At 44.1% G+C, this 23,544-nt stretch overlaps 1 protein-coding gene across 4 annotated transcripts in view; it reads right to left on the bottom strand.

Annotated features, from left to right (window-relative positions):
- Positions 1-242: 242 nt before the first annotated feature.
- The window catches only part of ADAMTSL3 (ADAMTS like 3), a 262,233-nt gene continuing 238,931 nt past the window's right edge, over positions 243-23,544 (bottom strand). For 2 of the 4 annotated variants that reach the window (XM_074354068.1, XM_074354069.1), the window contains exons 24-30: positions 19,660-19,842; positions 16,942-17,058; positions 12,622-12,805; positions 11,008-11,212; positions 8,106-8,206; positions 3,030-3,244; positions 243-2,348 (exon numbers count right to left, since the gene is read on the bottom strand). In XM_074354068.1, coding sequence (XP_074210169.1) covers positions 2,242-2,348; positions 3,030-3,244; positions 8,106-8,206; positions 11,008-11,212; positions 12,622-12,805; positions 16,942-17,058; positions 19,660-19,842 — 1,112 coding nt within the window. In that variant the 3' untranslated portion in view covers positions 243-2,241. The other 2 variants (XM_074354070.1, XM_074354071.1) reach the window with 2 other exon arrangements.

Raw genomic sequence — 23,544 nt, 5'->3', positions numbered from 1 at the left:
CCTTCTGCCCTTGACATTCTTTTGACTGTGATTCACAGGAAGTCAGTGACTGGGATGGGGGTGTCAGAGTGAATCTCTGTGTGATCTGCCCTGAATCCTGTAAGCACTCTCCAAAGGGCAGTCCAAGGCCCTGAGCCCAGAAGGGCTGCTCCTGGACTCACAAGGAGGCAGCCAAGGTGACAACACCCAAGGCTACCAAGAACAGAATGCAAATAAGTCACCTCTATTTATAAGGATGCCACTGAATAATCAAAGTACATTTATTTCTGAATTACTTAAGGATCATGAAAGAGAAATACCAACTCTTATGTGATAGAAACAGTAGTAAAATACAGTACACAGGAATGCCATCTGAATGATAACAAAAAGTACAATAGCAAATGAAAAATAGCAACTTTAAATACAAAGGTGAAGCAATTTAATAAGAAATTCTGTTAATAAGAAAAATATATGTCCCATGTCTTTATTACATTCTGTACAAAATAAAATATTGCACCTTTAAGTCATATAATAAATATATACAAAGAGTATTTTACAAATGATCTCTCTTTTAATTTAAAAACCTTCAACAATCAAGTGTGATTGATGATTAACAACTCACGTTCCCGCATCCATTCCCAACCACCAAGCCCTCCGCGTACAGTAGTGCTCATCCCAGTGTCGGTGAGGCTGAAGTTAGAACAAGAGGCCTGACGCTCGGGATAGGGCAGAGAGACTCAGCACGCTTGTCCGCAGACAAAGCCAAAGCCGGAACGCACTGTCCACTTACGAGTGGTCGGGGACTAAGTCCAGCACTCCCGCTTCAGGGAACTTTGCTGTAGATGGTGTGCGAACAGGCAAGTGCAACACGGAATAAAGAAGTGTGACCACTTACTTGGCGTTGTGTGGCATCTAAAGCCGTAACTGGTAGCATGTAAGGAAAAAGCCCCCTAATGAAATCAGCTTTAGAGTTTACAATTTAGTTCTCGTCCCCAAATCCTTCAGCAGCAACATTTACTTGAAACCTAACCTCCACCCTGACACGTCATCGCTAACACCAGCATCGGCCCAATCTAAACCCAAACCAGCTCTGACCTAACCTGGCCCTAACTCTAATTCCTGAAGCCAACCCTAGCCCTAGCCCTAACTTAACTTCCTTTCTCACCTAACCCAATCCTAAAACCAAACTAACCCTAAACTTGATCACCAGATCCTAACTTTAACCCCTCATCCTCACTGCACCTGCCAACCTAACCCTAATTTGCTTTGGATTTACTGAGAAGTCAGTTCAAATTAAAACAATTATTTACCATCAACAACTCCTTTCAATGATCGCGTTTCAAATTTAGATTACTTTCTTGTGATTTTTCCAAAATAAAAATCCTTAGAAATACTATTTTATGCATAAATTAGATCTAATAAGGCTTTGGTTTTCTGTTTGTGTGCAAGAGAATAGTGCTTAGAAAAAGTTTCATTCACAGCTCTTCAAAAAGAAAGCTTTGAATCTTCACCATCAGTAGAAGAGGTTAGCTTTCCCTCTGATTTCCAAGATGCCTCATTTGGTCACAGATAGATTTCCGTAGTTGCGAAAATGGCAGCAACATTTGCTCTGTGTTTTCTTCCACAGGTTCTCGAAGAGCGAGGACAAGACGCCATCCCACCCCCCACCCCACCCACCATGATCCCTGGAAAAGTCAGGGTCATGAGCCTGTCCAGAGTGACTGTCTCTTTTTCACAGACTAAACTCAAGGATCCATAAAAATGCCATTAGCGCCAACGACTTAACAACTACTGGCCAGAGCTTCTAGAACGTAAATGCCTTATAAACCTGCTGAAACCCTAAAACTGAGAGACGTCATCAGTTGCTGTGCTTCCCAAGCCCTCTCGATGCTCCACTCTATACTCGTCTGCAAATTACAGGAAGAGGCAGCTCGCGACAATGCGCAGGTGACCTCGGTGCTTTCCTGATTAGGACAGGACGAGGTCCCAAGTGCAATGGCCTGCCTGCCAGGGGGTTTGATGTTAGTCCTGGAATATATAATTTAAAAGAGTTAGAGTTAAAACCCAACCACAGGGAAATGACAGTAACAAATTTTAACGGTGGTGATTTTGCATCGACCTCTGTTGGTAGAATCTAGAGTGTGTTTGTTTGTTTGTTTGTTTTAAGAAATACATGTTTTGAACCAGCTACAAGGGGAAAAGAGCTTTTACATTTTTGTTTTATCTTCACAGCAGCATTCTGACCACCCTCCCCCAAAAGTTTTAGCCTTCTTGACACGACCGGCAGCACCTCTGTTGGTAGAGGTCTAGCGAACACAAATTAAGATGCTTTACAAACGTGCAGTAGTGAGTTGTGTCTGTGCAGTCTCCTGTAAAGAAAAAAATGTATTTCCATTTAACATGTAGCTCACTAGAAACCTAGTTTAAAAAAAAAAGCAATTGATTTATGAAAAGCAGAAACTAAGATCACAGAGTGAAGTGAAAAAACTAGGCTTGGGTTAGAGCCACTGCTCTGCAGCGGAGTCAGAGATGCACTGGACTCGCTTCGTGGCTGGGCCTCCAGGGACCTCCCAGCCCTTCAGGCCACCGGGCCGCCCCCCAGTGCTCACCGCAGCACTGCTTAGCTTTTGAAGGGTCATGGACCCCCAGGAAAACTTATCAAAGCTATGGACCCACTCCTTGGAAAAATATATACAAGATTACATTTTACGTACAACTTCAGGATATTTGCATACCTGCCAGTCCCATCTTATGGGGAGTCTTAGGGGATGAGTCCCTGTCTTAGGGGGTGAGATTTCAGGCAAAAGGGAGTTTTTGCAGAGGCTACCAGTGTTCATCAGAAGGCCACTGACCACCCTACTCACTCAACTCTTTTTTTCTCTAAAGAACACCCAGTTACACCCACATCAAAGCCACTAATCTCCTCATGTCCCAAGATACCACATCCATTCAGAATAGCCCCTGTGGACACGACCCTGGCAAAAGGCACCAGGTGGTCTGGTTTGGACAAGGCTTCGGGGGCAGTCGTGATACCTGAGCGGGGTACGTACTGTCACAGGAAGGCCCCAGGCAGTGCCGCCAGGATGCGGGTTTCTTTTTCTGCACACAGTGTCTCTCAGCCACTGGTTTGCAGCTCCTTGTGTGGACACAGTCGACTTTCCGAGACTGGAAGCCCCTGCCGCAGGCCGCCGTACAGGGCCTCCAAGGGCCGGGGCGCCAACACGTGTCACAAGCCCCTGATGAGCAGTTCCTCCTCCAGGTGGCTCTGAAATGAAACAAACAAACAAAAGAAAGGAAAATGGAGAAGTGGGGTGTCACTTCTTGCTGGGATCAAGTCTTTAACCATACTACATTTTCGATGTATTAAAGGTTTGACAACTAGGACCCTATGCAACAGGAAACTGATCTGCATTGCTCCCGGCTGACTAAGCAAAGTGGGGGAGGAATCGTGATCTTAACAGAGGCAAGCAAACCACGTGTTTCCATTAGCCTCCCACACCCAGTCAAGGGACACACCTCAAAAGATGCACTGTCCTGATAAAGCTGGAGCAGATCAGTTTAGGCAAAGAAGAGAAGAATGAGACATCTGTTAACAGACTTGAAGTTCTGTTTATATCAGCACTTGAAATACATTCTCGTGTGAGTATGAAGTGGTGTGTGAGCAATCTTGTCTGCTAAGAGAAGTGCTCCTGGTTTACATTTAGGTCACACCACGACTCATCGTGGGAACTAACAAAGACCTTTTGGGAAGAGGGATCTACCTCTGGTTTCCTTACCCTTTAAAATAGAACAGAAAGTTAATGCCTTCTGTTTCTGTTGCTGTTGTTGTCAGAAAGGATCCGCTGTATATTTATATTTTTTGGATAGCCATGTTCCAGAGGACTTTCCAAATACTTTACATAGATTGACTCATTTAATCCTCACAACCACCTTATACATCAGGTACTTAATTTTTTTCATTCACCTACAATATTATATTAGTTTCTGGTGTACAGCGCGGTGATTCAATACTTTTATAGGTTATACTCTGCCACACAGTCCAGAGAAGTAGGAAAAAAACTCGGAAAGAACAAAGAATGAAGCAGAAACACACAGCGCTTCATAGATGAGAGAAGGAATCACCCCCAATGACTTTCCATCCCTTGGTAACAGTCCTTCCTGAGGTCTCATGGCAGTCTCCGTTTGAATTCTTGAGACATTTTGGTATATCTATAAAAGGTTCCTTATTGGGGCACATAATCTGTAAGGAGTGTTGAAACACCACTGGAAATGTCATAAGATGGAGAAAATTGTGATCACCTGAACTTCTCTAGTATTACACATAGTTAGAAGCAATACTTTGATTGGCCAGTAGGGGGAGACTCCATCAAAGGGTTTACTTAAACAACACTGTCACACCAAACTTGTTTATAAGATTTCTCAGAAGAGGAGGGATGAAGTTTTCCTGTTAACTGCAGGGTTTTTGTTCTCCCCATTGGGTATGAATCTTAGAGGCCAAAAGCTGAGTTGCTTTGGACAGCTGGGCAGAGACAGAGTACTCCTTAGCCGTCCCCCTATGCAAAGATCAGCTTTTCGACTGGAAAAAGCTGAACAAATATTCAAAGAATACATTTTAAAAGACACCAAATTGCTGAATGCAAGAGCAGCGGTCCTGTCCTAATACGAAGTCTCCTGCTCTCTTTGTATGAACCATTCCAAGTTGACTTTTGCTGTTTCCAGCCCAAAGGACCTTAACTAATACAGCCACTTTTTCTGTTTTGATAGAAGGTAGGGCCAGTGGGAAGCCTGAAGGAACTATTTAGCTTCCTAAATATAAAAGATGAGAGGCGCCCAGGAAGCTAGAGAACAACACCTATGCTGAAGCCCAAGAGGTTAGTCATCAAGGACCCAATAAAACCATGCAAGCCTGCCCAGCAGAGAGCATCGCTTCCTTCAGGCCAGGGATGGGGTGGGACTGGGGTTTGGGACGCCTGAGCTAGGGGGACCCAGTCTGGGCACCGACACCGTGCACACTAATGGAGTTTGTGTGCTTTTCCACATAACACGTGAAAGTAGAAATGGCAGCAGAAATCATAAGGTAACCCTGTTTCTACTAGCCTTTGTCAGTTTCTCATTCCTATTCAGTCCAGCTCTGCTCCTACCGCAAATAACCCCTTTCATCATCAGCCAGATGGAACTACTGATTCTGGGCCGTAGATGCCAGGGCTGGCTTATTCTCAGAAGTACGTGGGCAGCTTTAAAGAGATGTAGATTGCCAGGCTCCACTCCCTCCCAAAGATTCTGATTCATGAACTCTGAGTTGAGGCCCAAGAATCTCTATTTAAGAAACTTCCCAGGTAATTTTGACTCTTGGCTAAGGTGAGGAATCACCACTTTGAGGAACAAACTCTCTGGGTCCTCAAGCATTTCCCCAGGTCCTCATGTTGTCCTCTTGCCACAATGGGCAATGTGCTAGCTCTTCCTTGATAATTCTCACTCCCTCTGTAACTCTTTTCAATGGAAGCCACACCTCCCAAACCCTTCCCAGGGCCTATGGAAGAGGCTAGCAGACAGCCGGCTCACCACTGATCCTCTGCTCAAGGCCTCTAATAACATCACTCCCTATAAAACACCCTGAGGTGTTTACATTTACTGAGGCCATATTATGGCAACTGGGGGCCTCCAGCTGGGCCACTGCTCCCCTTCCATGCTCCATCTCTCCATAAAGGGAGATCTAACACCTTATCTACCTTCAGCAAACCCACAGTAAGCATGCACAGTCAGTGGAAGAGGTCTGGGGGGGGGGGGGGAAGGAGGCCAGAAAACTGCAAAAGCAACCCACAGGAGCTCTCTAAACTAAACTCATCCTTCATCTATAAACCAACAGTTGTCTGGGGAAAACAAATAGCATGAAAGAAAAGCACCAGGGTCACAGCTGAATAGCCAGTCCTGGAGGAAGCAGAAGCAATAGAGAAAATGAAAGGCAGCTTGACTCTTTTCCCTTTCAGGTCTGGGAATTTTTCTTCTATGATTTCTTTTAAAAATGTCTTGCTTTTCAGTTCATTTCCATATCTCTTTCTCTAAAACCCCACTTCAGGTACGGAACCTCCCAACATCTGTTATTCTCTCTATTTTCTGCTTCTTGTTTTTGCTGCTGTTGGTGGGAAAGTGCATGGCAGACACAAGGAACTGAATTAAGACAGTGTGGCTGGAACACAGAGAGTGAGAGAGTGAGGTCTTGGATGAGGCTGTGATGGGACATAGGACTTGGCTGTGCAATATTTTATAGGCCACATTGTGGATTTTGGTCAACTTTTTTCCTAAGAGCAAGTGGAGCCTCTGAAGTGATGTTAATCTAGCAGGGAGATGGGGTGGGGTGGTGGTATGGTCAGATTTGCATTTTGGGAAAGATTACTCTGGTTGTAGTATGGAACTGGATTGGAAAGGAGCATGCATGGATGAAGGGAGACCATTTGGATGGCTTGGCCAAGGATGATGGTGGCAAAGATGGAAAAAAAGTGGATGGGTTTGAGAAAAAATACAAAGAGCCATCATAAAAAGTAACCAGAAAAGTACAAATTAGAAGAAGTTATAACTTTTCATTCATCAGATAGGCAAAAGTTTTAAAAGATTGAAAATCTATATAATGTTGATGAAAATATATACTGTTGGTATAGACATTTTGATGGCAATTTGAGTAGTACCCAAATGAGCATGACTGTTAATCCAGTTCCATATCTAAAATCTGTAAGAATATTACCCTTTGTACATAAAGATCTATGTTCCAGGATGTTTACTGCAGCATTTGTTTATAATAGCAAAAATTGGAAACAATCAAATGTCCATCAGCAGTGGAATGAGGTAATATTACATATAATAATTCAAAAGAATATGGTGACTCTTATGTACTCAGATGGGAAAAAAAAAAGGCTATAATGTATTGATAAGTAGAAAAAGCAATTTTCAGAAAAATGTGTCTGGAATGTTATAAAGAAAGCTGAATCCACATATGTGTTTGTATTGTAAACGCATCTTTGAGGGGGCAAAGCAAAACATCTGGGGTGATGCGTATCAGTCTGTGTGTGGTCTCTATCTTCTGAGCAAAACTGAAAACTAGGTTGTCTGTTGAGAATAAGGGCAGCTGTTCCAAACATTTTCCATTTGAGGAGAGTGGTTCTGGCTTGAATTGTGTTGTGGGGAATAGGAAATGCAGCTGACACCACATTGCCAAACCTTACTGAAGGCTCAAAATGGAAACTCAGCCAATTGTCAAGGTCATCTCCTTTTCTCCAGCAAGACTCAGGGCGTGGAGGAGAAAGGAGGCGCCACGTGCTGAGCATCTTCCATGACCCAGGCTGCTTGCGTGCTTCCCACTCAGCCAACTAACCAAAACTTCACAGCCATAACATCCCATGAACAATAAGACCTCATTTTGCAGATTAGGAGGTTAGGTAGTCCAAGGTGACACAAAAAGAGAGTGGTGGATCTCCAAATGTCCCCTTTAGCGTGCCTTCCCAGCTCTCTCCTCCGTCTCTCTGGCTGGGGAACGCCCTCTGGGATGGGGAGTTGCCACATGGAAGGAGTCTGGGTGTCTCTGGGTGACCTCATGGAACAAAGCTCTCCTACTCCTAAACCATCTACCAGCTCAGACTTTTAGATAAGAGAAAAGCAAGAACATTTTTTCTTGTTTAATCCCCTTAACAAGATAAAAGTTTGTTTTATTCTCTGCTAACCCACTGAGTCCGTGTCTTAATCAAACAGTTTCTAACCAGAGGAATAAAGTAGTTCATTGAAAACACTAGGAAGATTTCATCTGTAAACCTAAATGAAGTATTAGTAGGCTTCACCAGCTTTGTATATATAGAGGGGAAGATATCTGTCTATTTTCAATGCTACTTTTTTCCCTCTTTGGGGTATCTCTGTATTTTTAACATCCAAGTAATTTGTGATTATAAATAGCACATATTAATTAACATTTCAGTATAATACAGGTTATTGAGGATGGTACTGCAAGAAATCATAGTTTAGGAGGAATTGTCCATTATGAGAGGCAGTTATAATACAGGAGAGATGACTTGCTTTTCAGGTGGTCATAGTCACTGACTGAGCAGGAGAGGTGGTGTGCTGCCCTAGGGTGGGGCCCCTACCTCCTTCTGTCATCACAGCCGGAGTCAGAACTGTTGTGGTGTTGACAGACTAGATGCTGCTGCTGCGTCCTCACCGCACGACCCAGGCAATGTCCAGGACACTGGAACAAAAGCACAACGCAGGACACACAACCTTGTGAGCTCGCGCATGCTGGGGTACCAAAGTCACGTGCTGCGGCGGGACTGCCAAAGACTAGCTCCAGGCGATCAGCTGTCCACAAGGGGAGTTAGGGAGGGTGGAAGCCCAGCTCTGAGGACCAGATAGCCCTCCTTCAGAGCCAGGAAGACACCTCAGTTTCCTTTCCTCCTCTTTTCCCTGAGAAACTTAAACCACATCTGGAGAGAAGGGAAAAGGGCAGGGCTAGTCTGTACTGGATCAGGCTTAGGTTCAGCAATGAATATGCTTAAAACCATAAGCTACTGCCAAGTTTGGGTTTTCCTGCTCTGAGCAAAAATGGAGGCTTGTGTGTTGAGGTGAACTCAGTTATAGAAAAAAAATATTTTTGACATGCAGTTCATAAATTTTTATGTAGTCATAACTACAATTAATTTTCCTTATAAATTTGGTTTATGTTTGAAAAGGTCTTTCCCATCAGGATAGTTCTGTTCCAGTTTAATTACTTTTATATTGAGTACTTTAATCAGGTCAGAATTTATTTTGCCGTATGCTGTGAGTTTGGGCTCATACACATACACACACACACACACACACACACATACACCCTATTGGTTCTGTTTCCTACAGGAAACTCCAACTAATGCAGGTACACAGATTCTGATACTGACAAGTGGGGTGCCCCTTTAACAAATACTTAAAAATGTGGAAGTGGCTTTGGACTGGGTGATGGGGAGAGGCTGGAAGGGTTTTGAGGGGCATGCCAGGAAAAGTCTAGATTGCCTTGAAGGGGATGTTGGTAGAAATATGAACATTAGAGGTGATTCTGGTGAGGCTTCAGATGGAAAGAAGGAACATACGATTGGAAACTGGAGGAAAGGCAATTCTCATCATAAAGTGGCAAAAAAACCCAACCTTGGCTGAATTGTGTTCTGTTGCTTTGGGGATGGGAGAACTTGCAAGTGATGAAACTGGGTATTTTGCTGAGGAGATTTCTAAACAAAGTGTTCCAGGTGCAAGTTGGCTCCTCCTTACTGCTTACAGTAAAATGTGAGAGGAGAGAGATGAATTGAAGAAATTGTTAAGAAAAAAGGTTCAACCAGAACTTGAAGATGTGGATAATTCTCAGTCCATCTGTACTTCAGAAAAAATGAGAAAGTACGTTCTGGAGAGGACACGAAAGGTGCGGCTGGGCAGCCGCTTCATGAGGAGGTCAGCATGGAGTGAGGCAGCCGTCCCAGCAGAAGTGAGGCACAGAGGCAGGACTGCGCCAGCAGAGACACTGCCAGTCTGCACCAAAAGGAACACAGTAAATGAAGGCTTTCAAACCTTGGGGATTCCACAGGATGGATGATGAAGCTGTTCAGCTGCAAACATGCTTTCTTCTTCAAGAAAAGGGACAAATGACCCAAAGGTGATTCAGAAATCAGCAGGGCTGCCGCTCCTACTACAGGCCCTGGGGAAAGGGTGGTCCCCGCCGAGTTTCAGACGGTGGGGCTCCCTCCGCGATTTCAGTGGGCCAGTCCTTCAGGGGCAGGGAGACCCCGAGGAGCCATGAGGGTTAGGCTGCTCCCTGGGGCCACGGGGGCAGTGCTGCTGCCGTAGTGTGTCTGGAAGGCAGAGCATCAAGCCAAAGAAGATTCTTCTCAAGATTCTTCAGATCTAGTGGAATCATGTTTGCCAGGTTTTGGACTTGATTGGGACCCATCATCCTTTTCTTCTTTTTGAGTTCTCTCTTTTGGAATAAGAATATCTATCCTATGCTTGTCCCACTGTTGTGTCTTGAAAGTACACAACTTGTCTGGTTTCACAGGTTCACAGCTGGAGAAGAATTTTGCTTCAGGATGACTCATTTCTCACCCATCCTCCATCTAGGTGACATTTAGTGAGACTTTTGATTTTGAATCAATGTTGCAATGGGTTAAGACTTCTGGGGATATTGGGATGGGGTGAATATATTCTGCACATGAGAAGGATATGAATTTGGGGAGACTAGGGGGTGGAGTGTTATGGACAGAACTGAATCCCCTTAAAATTTATATGTTGAAGCCCTAACTGCCAATGTGACTGTATTTGGAGATAGGGTCTATTTGAGGTTAAAGGTTAAATGAGGCCATAAGGATGGGGCCTTAACCCAATAGGAATAGTGTCCTTGTAAGTAGAGGCAGTGACACCAGAAATCTCTCTCTTTCTGTGTGCGCATAGCGAAGAAGCCATGTGAGGACACAGAGAGAAGGTGGCTGTCTACACTCCAGGAAGAGATGCCTCACCAAAACCAGCCCTGAAAACATCTTGCTTTTGGACTTTCTGTAACAGTGAGAAAATAAATTTCCGCTGTTTAAGGCACCCAGTCCGGGATATTTTGTTATGGCGGTCCTGCAGACTAATACAGGGTCCTACACACTTCTTTAAAATTCTTCCCAAGTATTTTTTTATTATAATATTACTCAAGGTAGCATTTGGGATATGGGTTCTGACACTTTTGTGCACATGTTACTAATGTTCCTCTGCTCCTTTTCTTAAAGCCTGCTCTTATTCCTACTGCCTCAAACCAGTCTGTCCTGGACTTTCTGCTATTGAGTTGCTGCACTCAGAGGGACACAACCTTGGTTTGCCTTTGTAGTGGAAGACAGAGACACTATGACTTCTAAATGCAATCCTTGAGGTCGGATACATACATTCATTTTAAAGCCCAATAGGATCCCCCCACAAAATTAAAAAAAAAAAGTATTAGAAACAAGGTGATGATTATCCTACTATCAAAACAGTAGAATTTGTCGGGATTACCTGGTTCCCTGGGTCAACCAGCCCTTGAACACACGGGTGACCAGAGCAGGGTCTTCTCCCCAGAGGCCTGTCCCTGGGGGCACACGCTCTTGGAGGCATCACCTGCACAGTTCCGTTGGCTTTTGTGCGCTTACATGTCACTTGCCGACTGCGGAATCCTTCACCACAGGACACGGAACACTCTGACCACACGCTTGCGAACCACCTAGGAACAAAATCCACAGGCGCTTAGTAAGGACTGGTATGACAGACCCTACAGAGAGCGTCCTCCAAAGGAAAACCGGATCCTAACACGATGAATGTGTCAGGGCCGTCACACGTCTCCCTGGGACAGGGCAGCAGCACAAGTAACCCCCAGCCCTACTCTCAGATTCTGTTTTACTCAGAGAAGCGACAGAATTACCACATAGAACCAACCAACACAGAGGTGGGGTAGAGCCATCTTCAAGTACGTGAGAGCCTCAGAGAGTAGAGCTTGGGCACAGTCGGGTGGAGATTTCAAAAAGGTGAATTTCAACTGATTGAAAACAAAGGGAAGAAAGTATTTTTAAGGCACCTATAAGCTCTTTTTGCAGCAGGATATTTACATGTTATCTTATGTAATTGCCATGTTGTTCCCATTCTTCTAAGGAAGAAACTAATGTCTGTGGGGTCAAATAGCTATTGTCACATCACTAACATGCCAACAGAGCTGGGATTAAATTCTAGACTTATCTGACTCTAAAGTTCATACTCTGATGGTTTCAGGAGACTAATCTTAGAAGTGGACACCTTGGAGATACAGAGAGCTCTGCCACTGAAGATGTTCAAGCTGCTGCTGGGACATGACACAGCAGGGCTTCCTAACCAGAGGCCCATGCTTCTCTAAGGGAACCCTGGACTTGGATGGGAAAAGAATTCCATTTTTTAAAAACTGAAGTATAGTTGCTTTACAATGTTGTGTTAATTTCAGGAGGCTCCTGGAGAAATCATCGTGAGAAATGATGATGGCTTGGACCCCAGTGGTAACAGTGGAAATTGACAAGCGTGGATGGAAGTGAGAGGAGAAGGGGAGTTTAGGATGCCGTCGCTGTGGGCTGGAACACAGGGGATGGGTCGGGTTTGGTGGGGATCATGCGTTTGATTTTGGACTTTTACAAAATTATCGATTAGTGTCATCTATTACACAGTAAGGTTATTAATGGTTTTACCTCTGGGTTGGAGTCTAGGAAACAGAACTTTTAACTAGCAGCCCTAGTGAGTCTGGCCCCCTGCATGAGCTCCTAGGTAAACCCATGAGATCAGCTTCGCCGCGCTCTTAGGGTGCAGTGCGAGTGCAGGCAGCAGACTTGGGCAGTGATTAAGAGCGGCGGCTCTGAGATCAGATTATCTCAGTCTGAGTTCTGGCCCTTGTGGCTGTGTGGCCTAGGGATTTTCTCCATCTGTGAAATAGAAAACGAATAGCGTCAGCTTTGTAGGTGATTGTGAAGTGCCCCACATAAGGCAGTTAGCAGAGGGCCTGATACAGTGCACGGTAAGTAAATCTTAGTGACTGAGTTATTAAATCCAAATTACTGTGTGTTTTAAAACCGGCAAAAACCTGGTTCTGGTGAGATAAGAAGTGACTATCCATACCTCGAGGGGCAGTCCCGGATGTTACAGGGCTGGAACCCAGACAGGGGCTTCTGGAGATGACCACAAAAGGCCTCGCTCACTTCCTGCCCATTGGCCATCACGCACCGGGGTCTCTGAACTCGGGCTCCCAGGTGGCCACAGGTGGCAGAACATTGTGTCCAGTTGCCCAGCTCCCAAAAAGGCTCTGCAGAAAGAAAATGAATGCCATGACAACCCTGGGCGAGAAACGATGATGCGCTGGAGACGACAAGGCCAAAGCCCACCACGAGCTGTTTTCTGGCTGGCCGCCTGTCTGGTCCTTTAAGTAGCACACAGAGAGTAAGCCATCACACAGTGCAAGGGGGTCCTTTAAATCTCCTTCTCCCTCAACGAGCTTACTGTAATAACTGGTGGAATGGCAGCCAGAATGGGGCCCTTGGACCACAGCCTGGGAGAGGGGCTATTGCAGACCAGCTGGATCTGCCAGAAAACTCCCAGGGAGAGGGAGGAGATGTTCTGTGCAGGGGCTGCCTCCTCAGCCCTCTAGCTCTCTCCAAGTGGAGCCAGGAGGACAGGAGAGGAGGGCCTCTTGGGGGACATCCTAGTGGGTTCCATTTCTCACAAGCAGATCAGGTGGAGAAATGAAAGATGATTTAGCAGGGAGCAGGGATTAAGCAGAAAGGTTAAAGAGGCATTTCAGTCCCATCCTTACTTTTCCATTAATTCTTAATCTAAACTTCAGCACAGTCCTGAAGCTGCGTAAATAATCTGTCATGGAGACATCTGGAAAGGTGAAAACGGGACTTTCCTTTAGAAAAGCTGACACTGATCACCTCCAATAATTACAGCTTTTCTATGTTGGTCCCTGTTCCAAACAGTTTTTCCCTTCCCTTTTGACACTTGGTCAAAAGATGAGGTAGGACGCGATGATGACAGATTTGTGTACGATCACGGGAGGTGCCAGATTTTCTTGTAATAATCGCAAGTAATTGATAGCTACCAGCTGTGTCCACAGGCGCCCTCTCAGAGCAGAGTGATTTCTTTAACTTAATTGTTTTCCAGTTTTTCCTTTTGATTTTTGAATTTTTGTCTTACGTTGCATATGGCATCATTGCAGAACAGTATATAATTTTTAGTTGGCCCCTCAGGATTAAAGTTCATTTAAAACAATTTTCTAAATAGCTAAGTTTGCTGAGCATTTTCCAGATGACAGGTATTGAGTTAAACACTTTAACATCAATTTTTCTATTTAATCCTTACGGCCATCCTGTGAATTAGATTATTTTTATATGCAGAGGTGGAAACTGAAAAAAAGCTAAGTGACTTGCCCAGGGTCCCTCATGTGTCAGCTGGATTGGAACCCAGGGTGTCTGGCTCCAGATCGAACTCTTTCTACCAGGCCACATTTCATGAGATACGCTGATAGTTCAAGGCAGGACATACATGTATTTCTTTTAAAAAATGTGGTTTTTTTTTTTATTGAGGTATAATTCATATACAGCAGAATGCTCAGATATCAAGTGTGCAGTTTGATAAGTTTTCACAACTGTATGTACTTATGTAACCATGATCCAAAGCAAGGTCTATAACATTTCATCACCCCCTAAATCTCCTCTTGCCTCTTTTTAATCAATTCCCATCTCCTCCCAGGCAATTACTTGCTCTTTGCTATCAGTGTACCTCAGTATTACCTGTTCTTGGACTTCATACAATATATACTCTTTTGTGTTTAGCTTCTTCTGCTTAACAAAAGTTTTTGAGATTCATCCATATTGCTGTGCATATCAGTAATTCATTTCTCTTTTATTGCTGAATAATATCCCATTGTTTGAATATACCATAGTTTGTTTATCCATTCTGCTGTTAATTGCCATTATGAAGTGAGGACTGCTATGAACATTCTTACATGAATTTTTTTGTGAACACGTGGTCCTACCTTCACTAAAGTGGCTACAACCATCCCTAGGTATCTCATCACCCTGTTCTGTTTTCTTTATAGATTTTCTACACAGACATACCTTACACATTTATCTGTTTACTTGTTCGTTGTCCTTCTCTCCTACTGGAATGTCCCGTCCTTCAGATTGGACATGTTATATATTAGGAACTCAGCCAGCAATTGTTAAGTTAATGAGTATCTTTGAAATGCTAACCCCTGAAGGGTTGGCATATTCCACAATGCGTGTATGTGTGTGTAGGAGACGGCAGAACAATGTAGGTAGTTCCAATAAACCAAATTTTGAAATATCCCCAAAACTCCACCTTTACCAGCAGTTTCAGCCTCGTGAATATCCAATTTTTTTATTAACTGATTTGAGGGGGTCATTTCGATCTTCACGTTCCATGCCACAGGGAACTTCTCTCTGCCTTGCACATCCCGATTTCTCTGCCTGGAATGTTCTTCCTCTTCCTGGAATGTTCTTCCTCTTCCTGGAATGCTCTTCCTCTTCCCAGGACAAACATCATGACCTATGTGAAGACCTGGCTGACTTCTCCAAAGAGCATTAGGGTCCCTTCCTCAGACCTGCCATGTTCCTCGGTGCTTTGGTCATTCTTCTATTACAGCACTTGTCACACTGATTCCAAACACCTGTTTACATGACTGCCTCCTTCTTTAGACTGTGAGCTTCTCAAGGGCTAGGTCACCTCTGTATCCCCAGCCCTGGCAAGAGTAAGCCCCGGGCAAGTACTTGTTGAATGTGGTTATGTTTGTGTCTCTTTCAAATTCACGGGTGAAATCCTAACATCCAACGTGATGGTCTTAGGAGGTGGGGCCTTTGGGAGATAATCAGGTCATGAAGGTGGAGCCCTCCTGAATGAGATTAGTGCCCTTATAAAAGAAGCCCCAGGGAGTGCCTTCATTGCTTCTGCCATACGAGGACATAGAGAAGAGAAGGCTGTCGGTGAACCAGGAAGCGGGCTCTCCCCAGACACCGGAGTTGCCGGTGCCTTGAGCTTGGAGCTCACAGCCTCCAGAGCTGCAAGGAATTAACGCCTGTTGTTTATATGCCACTTGGTCTCCACTATTTTGTTACAGTGGCCCAAACAGACCGAGATGAGTGCTGAACAAATGGACAGCAGTGCATGTAATAATGGTAGTATAATGTCTAAGGAGAAGAAAATAAATGCCCTATAAACACCCTAGATGAGGAGGTCACAACCAACATGAGCTGGATGGGTTGTTGACTGGCAGCTCAACACTGTATTGCCCTTCTACGCTTTCCCTGCATCTCAGCAGGTTGGAAGCCCAGGAGCTACATTTCTCAAATCTCTGTCTGCAGAGTTATATCCTGTAGGCGATATTCTGCAAATGAAAGGCACTAGCTCAGGATTTAAAAGGTTGAAATGACATAGTCATTATTATTCCTACATAGTCGGTATAAGAAGCACGAGGTCTAACAGCAGCTTCTGTGTGTCCTGTGATTTATTCATTTTTGAGCTGAGATCATCACTACAGGTTCCCTGAGATTCTAGCATTTTTGACTTCTCTCTCTTTTTTTTTGACAGGTTTTTTTTAAATTGAAGTATAGTCAGTTTACAATGTTGTGTCAATTTCTGGTGTACAGCACAATGCTTCAGTCATATATATATGTACATATATTCATTTTCATATTCTTTTTCATTATAGGTCACTACACGATATTGAATATAGTTCCCTCTGCTATACAGAAGAAACCTGTTGTTTATCTATCTTATATAGAGTGTCAGTATCTGCAAATCTCGAACTCCCAATTTGTCCCTTCCTACCACCACCTTTCGCCCAGTAACCATGTTTGTTCTCTATGTCTGTGAGTCTGTTTCTGTTTTGTACGTAAGTTCATTTGTGTCTTTTTGCATTTCTGATTTCTTAACTCTACCTTCCTCCCTTGGCCTCTTGAAGTTTTTGCAAGCTTGAAATACTTAGATTAGGTTCTTCTGATAGAGCACTGATGCATAACAAAGTCAGTAGTGTGGAAAAAAATATTTGTGAAAGAAGAAAAATGAAAGAATCAATTCCACAATTCTTAGCAAATCTTCCCTCTATTAATACTTGCCAAGTTGGCGATCGTTTTGCAGCTGGAAAAGCAATACCTGCGTTACCACAAATGATGGGCTTTGGGATGTGAGCTCTTTGGGCATTCTCAGGAGTGATTTTTTATTTTAAAGTTTCAGGATAGAAGGAGCAAGTTGAACCACAGAAGGGTTGAGGGGGAAGGGAAAAGCTGGCTGAATGCCTAGGAATAATTTTACTTATTACAAACTACAAAAACGTGGAGGGTTTTTTTTTTTTTTTAAACTAAATCCTTTTCCTCGCACATGTCTCACCACCAACAAATCCCCAAAAAAGTCAAAATCCCAGACCTGAAGGTAGTGGTTCTCCTGTTGGCTCACTGCTGTTGGTTCCAGTGTTGGACGTCTGGAGTATATGCTTTTTATGGTCCTTGGGAAATACACTCTTACTGTTTGACTGTCTTTGTTCTGAGAAAAAAAAAAAAACACTTATTTACCAATTAGAATTTACCTAATTCTTGTTCCAGCTTGAGCATTCTTAAAGAGGAGGAATCCTAGGGAATAAGCCTTTTCCAACAGAATTCTCTGTCCCAGATGTTCAGGCTCCCACAGACCTGGGAGCTCTGTGTGGGGCTGGGTATGTGGGGTGCTCCAGGGGTTTAGTTAGAGTGGTTAACTAAGCCAATTAATGCGGCATCTCCGCATGTTTTCAGGGTTTATAGCCTAACTCGCAAGGTAGGAAAGATACATTCACCAGAATCCCCTGAGGGACCGGAGGAAGCAGCTAGGTCTGACAAAGGGCCTCCCCTCCAAGGAACTTTGGGAGCAGGAGAAGAGATGATGTCTTACAGGGGAACTCACATGGTGAAGAGTGCTCTCAGGCTTTCAGGAAGGTTGTGAATTGTGCGTATAAGAGCAGAAGGATGGTGGAGGAATGCTGCATCTCATGAGATACAGGACATTCTTGATCCCTCGACTACATGATCAAAGGCAGGAGCCACTTGGTTGCAGAGGCTTCTGAGAGGAGAAGTGTGCAGGGCAGAACCGAGACAGCCATGCACACCCATGAGTGGGGTCGGGGAGGAGCAAGGAATAAGGCTGGGACATCTCAGGGAGCTTGGGGAAGGCACTCAAGGATCAGATGGGTTTGCCCCCCAGGTGAGACGCAAAGGAATTGGGACATTTTTCACAGACGTCAGCTTCATTTGGACCATCATCAAAAATAGCAAAAGTTTCCACTTTGGGGGTTAAATATAAAAGCAGAATTTACGAAGATTCCATTCATTTGCATTAGCAAATGTTTGTGCAGCAGCTTTTGCCTGTGAAAACATACTAGTATGAGACATATAATATTCACCTAAAAATGGACAATTATTTGTATATTATGTGACGACTAAGTTTTTAATTTATAAATTGCAGTCTTTGTTAATTGCATGAGTTTTTCCACAGCCTCTTGTGAATATCTTTGTTTTGTTTAATAGAAATATTCTACATACAATGAATACTGAGCTATCAGTATGGACAACAGAAGTGCTTTGTGGGCTTGCTGCAGATGCTTGTAGGATTCTGTATCAACAAGTAAAACAGCAAATAGTTTTGTACTTAAGAAAAAAAAAGAATCAGATGGGTTTGGCCTACCCCATTTGTTGAAAATCTTCTACTCTAAGACTCTCAAGGACCACAGAGGCTCTTTGGGAAGGGCCACATGGAGGTACACCAGCACCTTTCTTATCAGCAATGAGCGTCCAGGAGGGGGGTGCATGAAGAACACTGAAGGAGGTGACTATATATTTGGTCCCTAATAGAAACTTTCTATGAGCCTTTGGTTTCCCCATTTATACAACAGGATAAAAGATGACTGCCCACAATACTGTGCTGCTGGAAATGTCAAAAGAGTGAACGTACATCAGAGTGCTTCGTGCATGACAACTATTCCAACTGCCTGTCTATTTACATCACCAGGCTCCTCTAATCGCCAGCAAGAAAAGTCATGGAGAGAGCGCTTTCCTATCGTCCTCTTAGTTCATCGGTGGACACTATACTTTCATACCAATTCCGCCAATGATTCAATTTCATTCATTTATGAAACATTTATTTATCACTTACACCTGTGTTAGGTGCTGGAGATACAATGGGGAGTGATAAATGATCTCTAATGTCAGTCTAGCCGACTTCTGTGATTAGATCTCAATTGGCTCCAAACTCTGGCAGGAAAGAGGAGTATTATTTATTAAGTCCTAAAACCCCAGCAATTTAACGTCCATTCTGGTGACAGGAGTTTGGTGAGCTCCAGATATGATCCCTGACAGACAGCAGCAGAAGCCAGCCTACCATCCTGTGCCGGGGCCACGTTGTAATGACCTTCCCCAAATTACACCACCAACCCAAATATAAGCTGTCTTAAGACTTGATTGGTATTTATTGAGCACCTACTATGTGCTTAATACTATATTATGTTCTTAGGCCTGCAAAAAAACAACATTAGACGTGAAAGAGCAGGGTGCCTGAAAGCCAGACTTCCAGGCAAGCAGCATGGGGCGGGGGTGTGTGTGTGTGTGTGTGTGTGTGTGTGTGTGTGTGCTTCCAGGCAAGCAGCATGGGGCGGGGGTGTGTGTGTGCACGTGTGTGTGTGTGTGCTTCCAGGCAAGCAGCATGGGGCGGGGGTGTGTGTGTGCACGTGTGTGTGTGTGTGTGTGTGTGTGTGTACTGGATCATACGGCAGGAAACCATGCTGACTAGAACAGAGTTTAGTGCTAGCTTACACTGGAGGTAAGGAGTTAAGCAGGTTTAGAGGCAGAAGTTGAAGGATCCGGATTCTGGCCAGGAAAGTGTATATCTGAGCGTATGCTCTTAGGCGGAGAAGCAGCGGCAAGAAAGTCACACCTTCTAGCGGGAGAACCGGTGAGATGGAGTGTGAGGTAAGCGCTTGTTTGAAAGCGGGCAGTGGCAGCAATAGTTCAGACCATTTAATGCTCACTTGTTTACTCGATTCCAGAATCAACCAAGCCAGGTGCTACTTTGTACATATTCCAGGAAGCACCTGGAGAACAACAAGAATTTGATGCTTACCCAGTAAGTGGAGGACAGATGTTGCCACTGCCTTTCCAAGAGCGTTGGTGGCTGTGCAGACGTAGGTTCCTTCGTTTTCAAGGGAAACGTTCTGCAACAACAGGGATCCATTGAAAAGCAAGGAAATATTGTCACTCAGAGATCCTCCTTTCTTCACCCAAGTTACATTAGGCTGAGGGACACCTTTGGAATAAAAACAAATACGACAAAGGCAAATTCCTTTAAGAACAGGGACACAGAACCAGATGACAAATACCGTTTAGCATTTTGAACACAAGCCGGCAAATGAGTTTAATCTCACAGAGTAGGAAAAACGGCTCTTTCCATTTCTGTAGCTCCTCTGTGGCAGGTGGGGAATGCTGCTAAGGCAAAGGGCTTTGGTCTACTGAGCACCTGATTGGTTTATGCAGATAAGTCAAGGGGTGGGAGCCAAAGAAGGTGGGATTGCTCTGTGTTGGGAAGGGAGAGAAAGTTGAAGCTGAGTGGCGGTGATGGGAGAGTGGCTGGCAAAGAGGAGCTGGTCAAGCTGGGTGAACACGGAGGCAGAGACACAGAGAGAAATTCCTAGCAGGAGGTTGTCACAAGAAAGGCTTTGGAAGACAAAAAAAATACCAAATACGGATCTTTTAAGTGGTTCGCTGTGCATATGCAATGAAATGTTCCTCCCTCAGGAGGAATACAAAATCTTTAGGGAAATAGATTTTGTTCATTCATGCTTTTGCAAAAGAGGATAATTTCAGAGAATAGAAAGTGTTGCATTTCAAGTCTGGGTCGACGTAGTGAGGAGCACAGACCATAAGCAACATCTCTGGACACAGAGAGGAGCATAAGGAATTGAAAAAGTATCTTCCCCCAAATCTTGGAAAGTCTTAGCAGTTTGTGTGGCTGTGGGATGCGAAACTCAGAAGAACCTCATTTGGTCTTTAAGAGCTGGGGCAGCGTCTCATGATGCCTGAGATCAACCTAGGTAACTGGTTTTGGGGGATGTCCTCTCCTCCTGCAGTGCCTCTGGCTACACAGCCTGTGGCAGACACAGCAAGGCTTTCTGGCAAAGAAGAGATGTCATCGCTGTCATCATGACATTTGCAATGCACCTGACAAGAAGCAGAACACACGCTCTGTGAACACTGGGGGCGCTTTGATTCTCAGTTACTCCCACCTGCTGGGAGGCAGTCATGGTTGGCTCTGTCTTACCAGGCCGGAACCCAAATACTCAGACAAGTGCTAATCTCAGGTGCATGTATCTTTTTCACTGTTTCTTCTACAAATATAAATACACAGAGGTTAAATTTTCCTAAGGTCACCAGCTAGTAAACTATGGATCTGAGATTCACTCCCATGCAGTTTACTCCAGAAATTCTCTCTTAACCACAATGTAAGTAGATCTTGTTTATTTCTTTTTAATTTTTAAATTATTTAAAATTTTTTTTAATTTTTTGTTGAGGGAGGTAATTAGGTTTACTTATTTATTTTCAGAGGAGGTACTGGGGATGGAACCCAGGACCTTGTGGGTGTTAAGCAGGCACTCTACCACTGAGATATATGCTCTTTCCTTATATATTTGTTGATAGATTTATTCCCAGGCATCTTATAATTTTTATTGCCACACTAAGCAGGCTCTTTTAAAATATATTTTATAGTTGTTTATTGCTGACAATTAAGAAAGCAATGAACATTTGCATATTTATCTTGTATCCAGTCATCTTACTGAACTTTATTATTCTGAATAGTTTTCAAATGATTTTCTTGCTTTTTTAAAGGGAAACAATCATACCACCTGTACATAAAGATAATTTTATCTCTTTTTGTCACATGTATGTCTACAATTTCTATTAACTATCACACTATGTTAACTGATGTCTCTAGAACAATGCTGAACAATAACAGGTACAGCAAGCACATTTTTCTTGTTTCCAGCTTTAAAGGGAATATTACTAATATTTCATCCTTAAGTGCAACGTTTGCTTTTGTTTTCTGATGGTTGTTGCCAAATCAAAGAAATTGCCTTCTATTTCTGGCTTACATGGAAATTTCTAAGTCTTTGAGTTAACAGTTTATTTTAATGGACTTTTAACGGAACGAAAATATCTAAAGCTCTTAATTTTCTTTTGAGTACAGCTTTGACTGTGTATCATATTTTGAAATGCAATAAACTATTACGATTATTTCACTCATTTAGAAAATGTTTATGAAGCGCCTACTCTATGTGAGACTCCATGCTGGTGCGAAGGATACGATGGAGAACTAAGTTCCTCAAGAAACTCAATTTTAAAAGGAGGCTTTGAAGGGAAACTCATGGTTGCAATGAAAGGACATAAGGGCTTATGATAAAGGTAAACACTGGATGCCACTGGCATGTAAAAGCTGTATTTAATACAGACTGGAAAGACGGGGAAAATGTCCACAGGAAGGGACATCTAAACAACACTTTAGGACAAGGAGGAACACATCAACTGAAGGGGGTGGGGAGAGTGTTTTAGGCAGAGGGAACAGCATGCATGAAAAAGGCCTAGACACGAAGAAAAATACAGTGCACCTAGGGAATCATAAGTTGTTTTTTTTTATAACTGGAGCTTAAAGTACATGGAGTAGGAGTGAGGAGAGATAAAACTAGGGAGGTGAGCAAGTGCCCATAAAATGAAAATCTGTTCTCTGTAGTAAGGAGTTTGGTGGAATGTATCCTAAAGGAAACAGGAAATGGTTTAATTAGTTTAAGTACTGGTAAAAATATCAGATTGTTGCTTTAGAAACATGGGTCTAGATGTGGTGTAAAATGGAGAAAAGGGAAGCGAGGACCAGGAGGACCTGTGGTCACTGAAGCAACTGAGATGAGACAACGAAGGCTGCTCAGACAAAGGCAGGAGCCATGGATTCGGAGAGAAATGGATTAACTTAGTAAATATTAAAGAAGAAAAACCAGTAGGTCTTGGTGACTGGTTTTATATGGGGGAATCAAGGAGAAGAAGGATTTAAGGATGACGTGCCTGTAGATAGTGGTACCATTAACTGAAGCGGGAAATCAGAGGAAGAGCAGGTCCATATGGAGTACGTGATAAATTACTGTCAGCGTGTTGAGGCCGGAGGGGCAGGCATCTCACTGAGCACACACGCCGAGGAGCCTGCTGGCACACATCAGGGCGGAGACTGACGGGTGCCACCGTCGTGCTCGCCCTTTGCTGTCTCTGGAGCATCAGACCTCCCAGAAGGGCGCTTTTACACACGTCTGCTCTGATTTTTGTGGCTGCTGCCTGCAAGCTGCCTCTGGATTGACTGCCCAGCTCTGGAGGACGGAGGAGCTTGTGTTCCAGTCCCATGAGACTGTAATCATTGGTGTCACCCAGAAAAGAGCTCGTACTCCTGCCTGGCACCCTGATTTCTGCGCTGCCAGAGGCCACCTCTGCACCACATGGATCTGGTGGCCAGTGGGGTTTATGCTTGTGGGTCCCACAGAATTGTGACCAATGGAGAAAAAGTTCTTAAACAGCTATCACCCCCAGGGCACAGCAAGAGACAATGGACCCAGGTGCTCCTGCTTCCTCTGAAGGAGGCCTGTCAGCTAAGCACCACGACGTCTGACTCAACCTGCATCTTGGGGCTGGCTGCAATCCCTTCCAGAGACCTCTGAGCGTCAGCCTCTGCCATGCTCCGCAGTGTCAGTGTTTCCTGGAGGGAAGCCTTCCATACTTTCAGTGCCCTGGTTTTTACATCAGGTGCCCTGGTTTTGGTGGCTGCCACTCAGAGGATGCTCCTTGATCACCTGGCCCTGGTGGCCAGGGTAGGGGCTTGCATTCCTGGGTCCCAGAGGGCTGTGGCAATCAGAGAGGTCATTCTGGGTAGGCTACTACCACCAGAGCACTGGACAGACAGCAGATTGAAACACAGTCT

This window comes from Camelus bactrianus, chromosome 27, assembly GCF_048773025.1.
Source record: "Camelus bactrianus isolate YW-2024 breed Bactrian camel chromosome 27, ASM4877302v1, whole genome shotgun sequence".
In the NCBI taxonomy this organism is placed as follows: Eukaryota; Metazoa; Chordata; class Mammalia; order Artiodactyla; family Camelidae; genus Camelus; species Camelus bactrianus.
The sequence above is the reverse complement of the archived record's forward strand: the minus strand, read 5'-3'. Positions and strand labels throughout refer to the sequence as shown.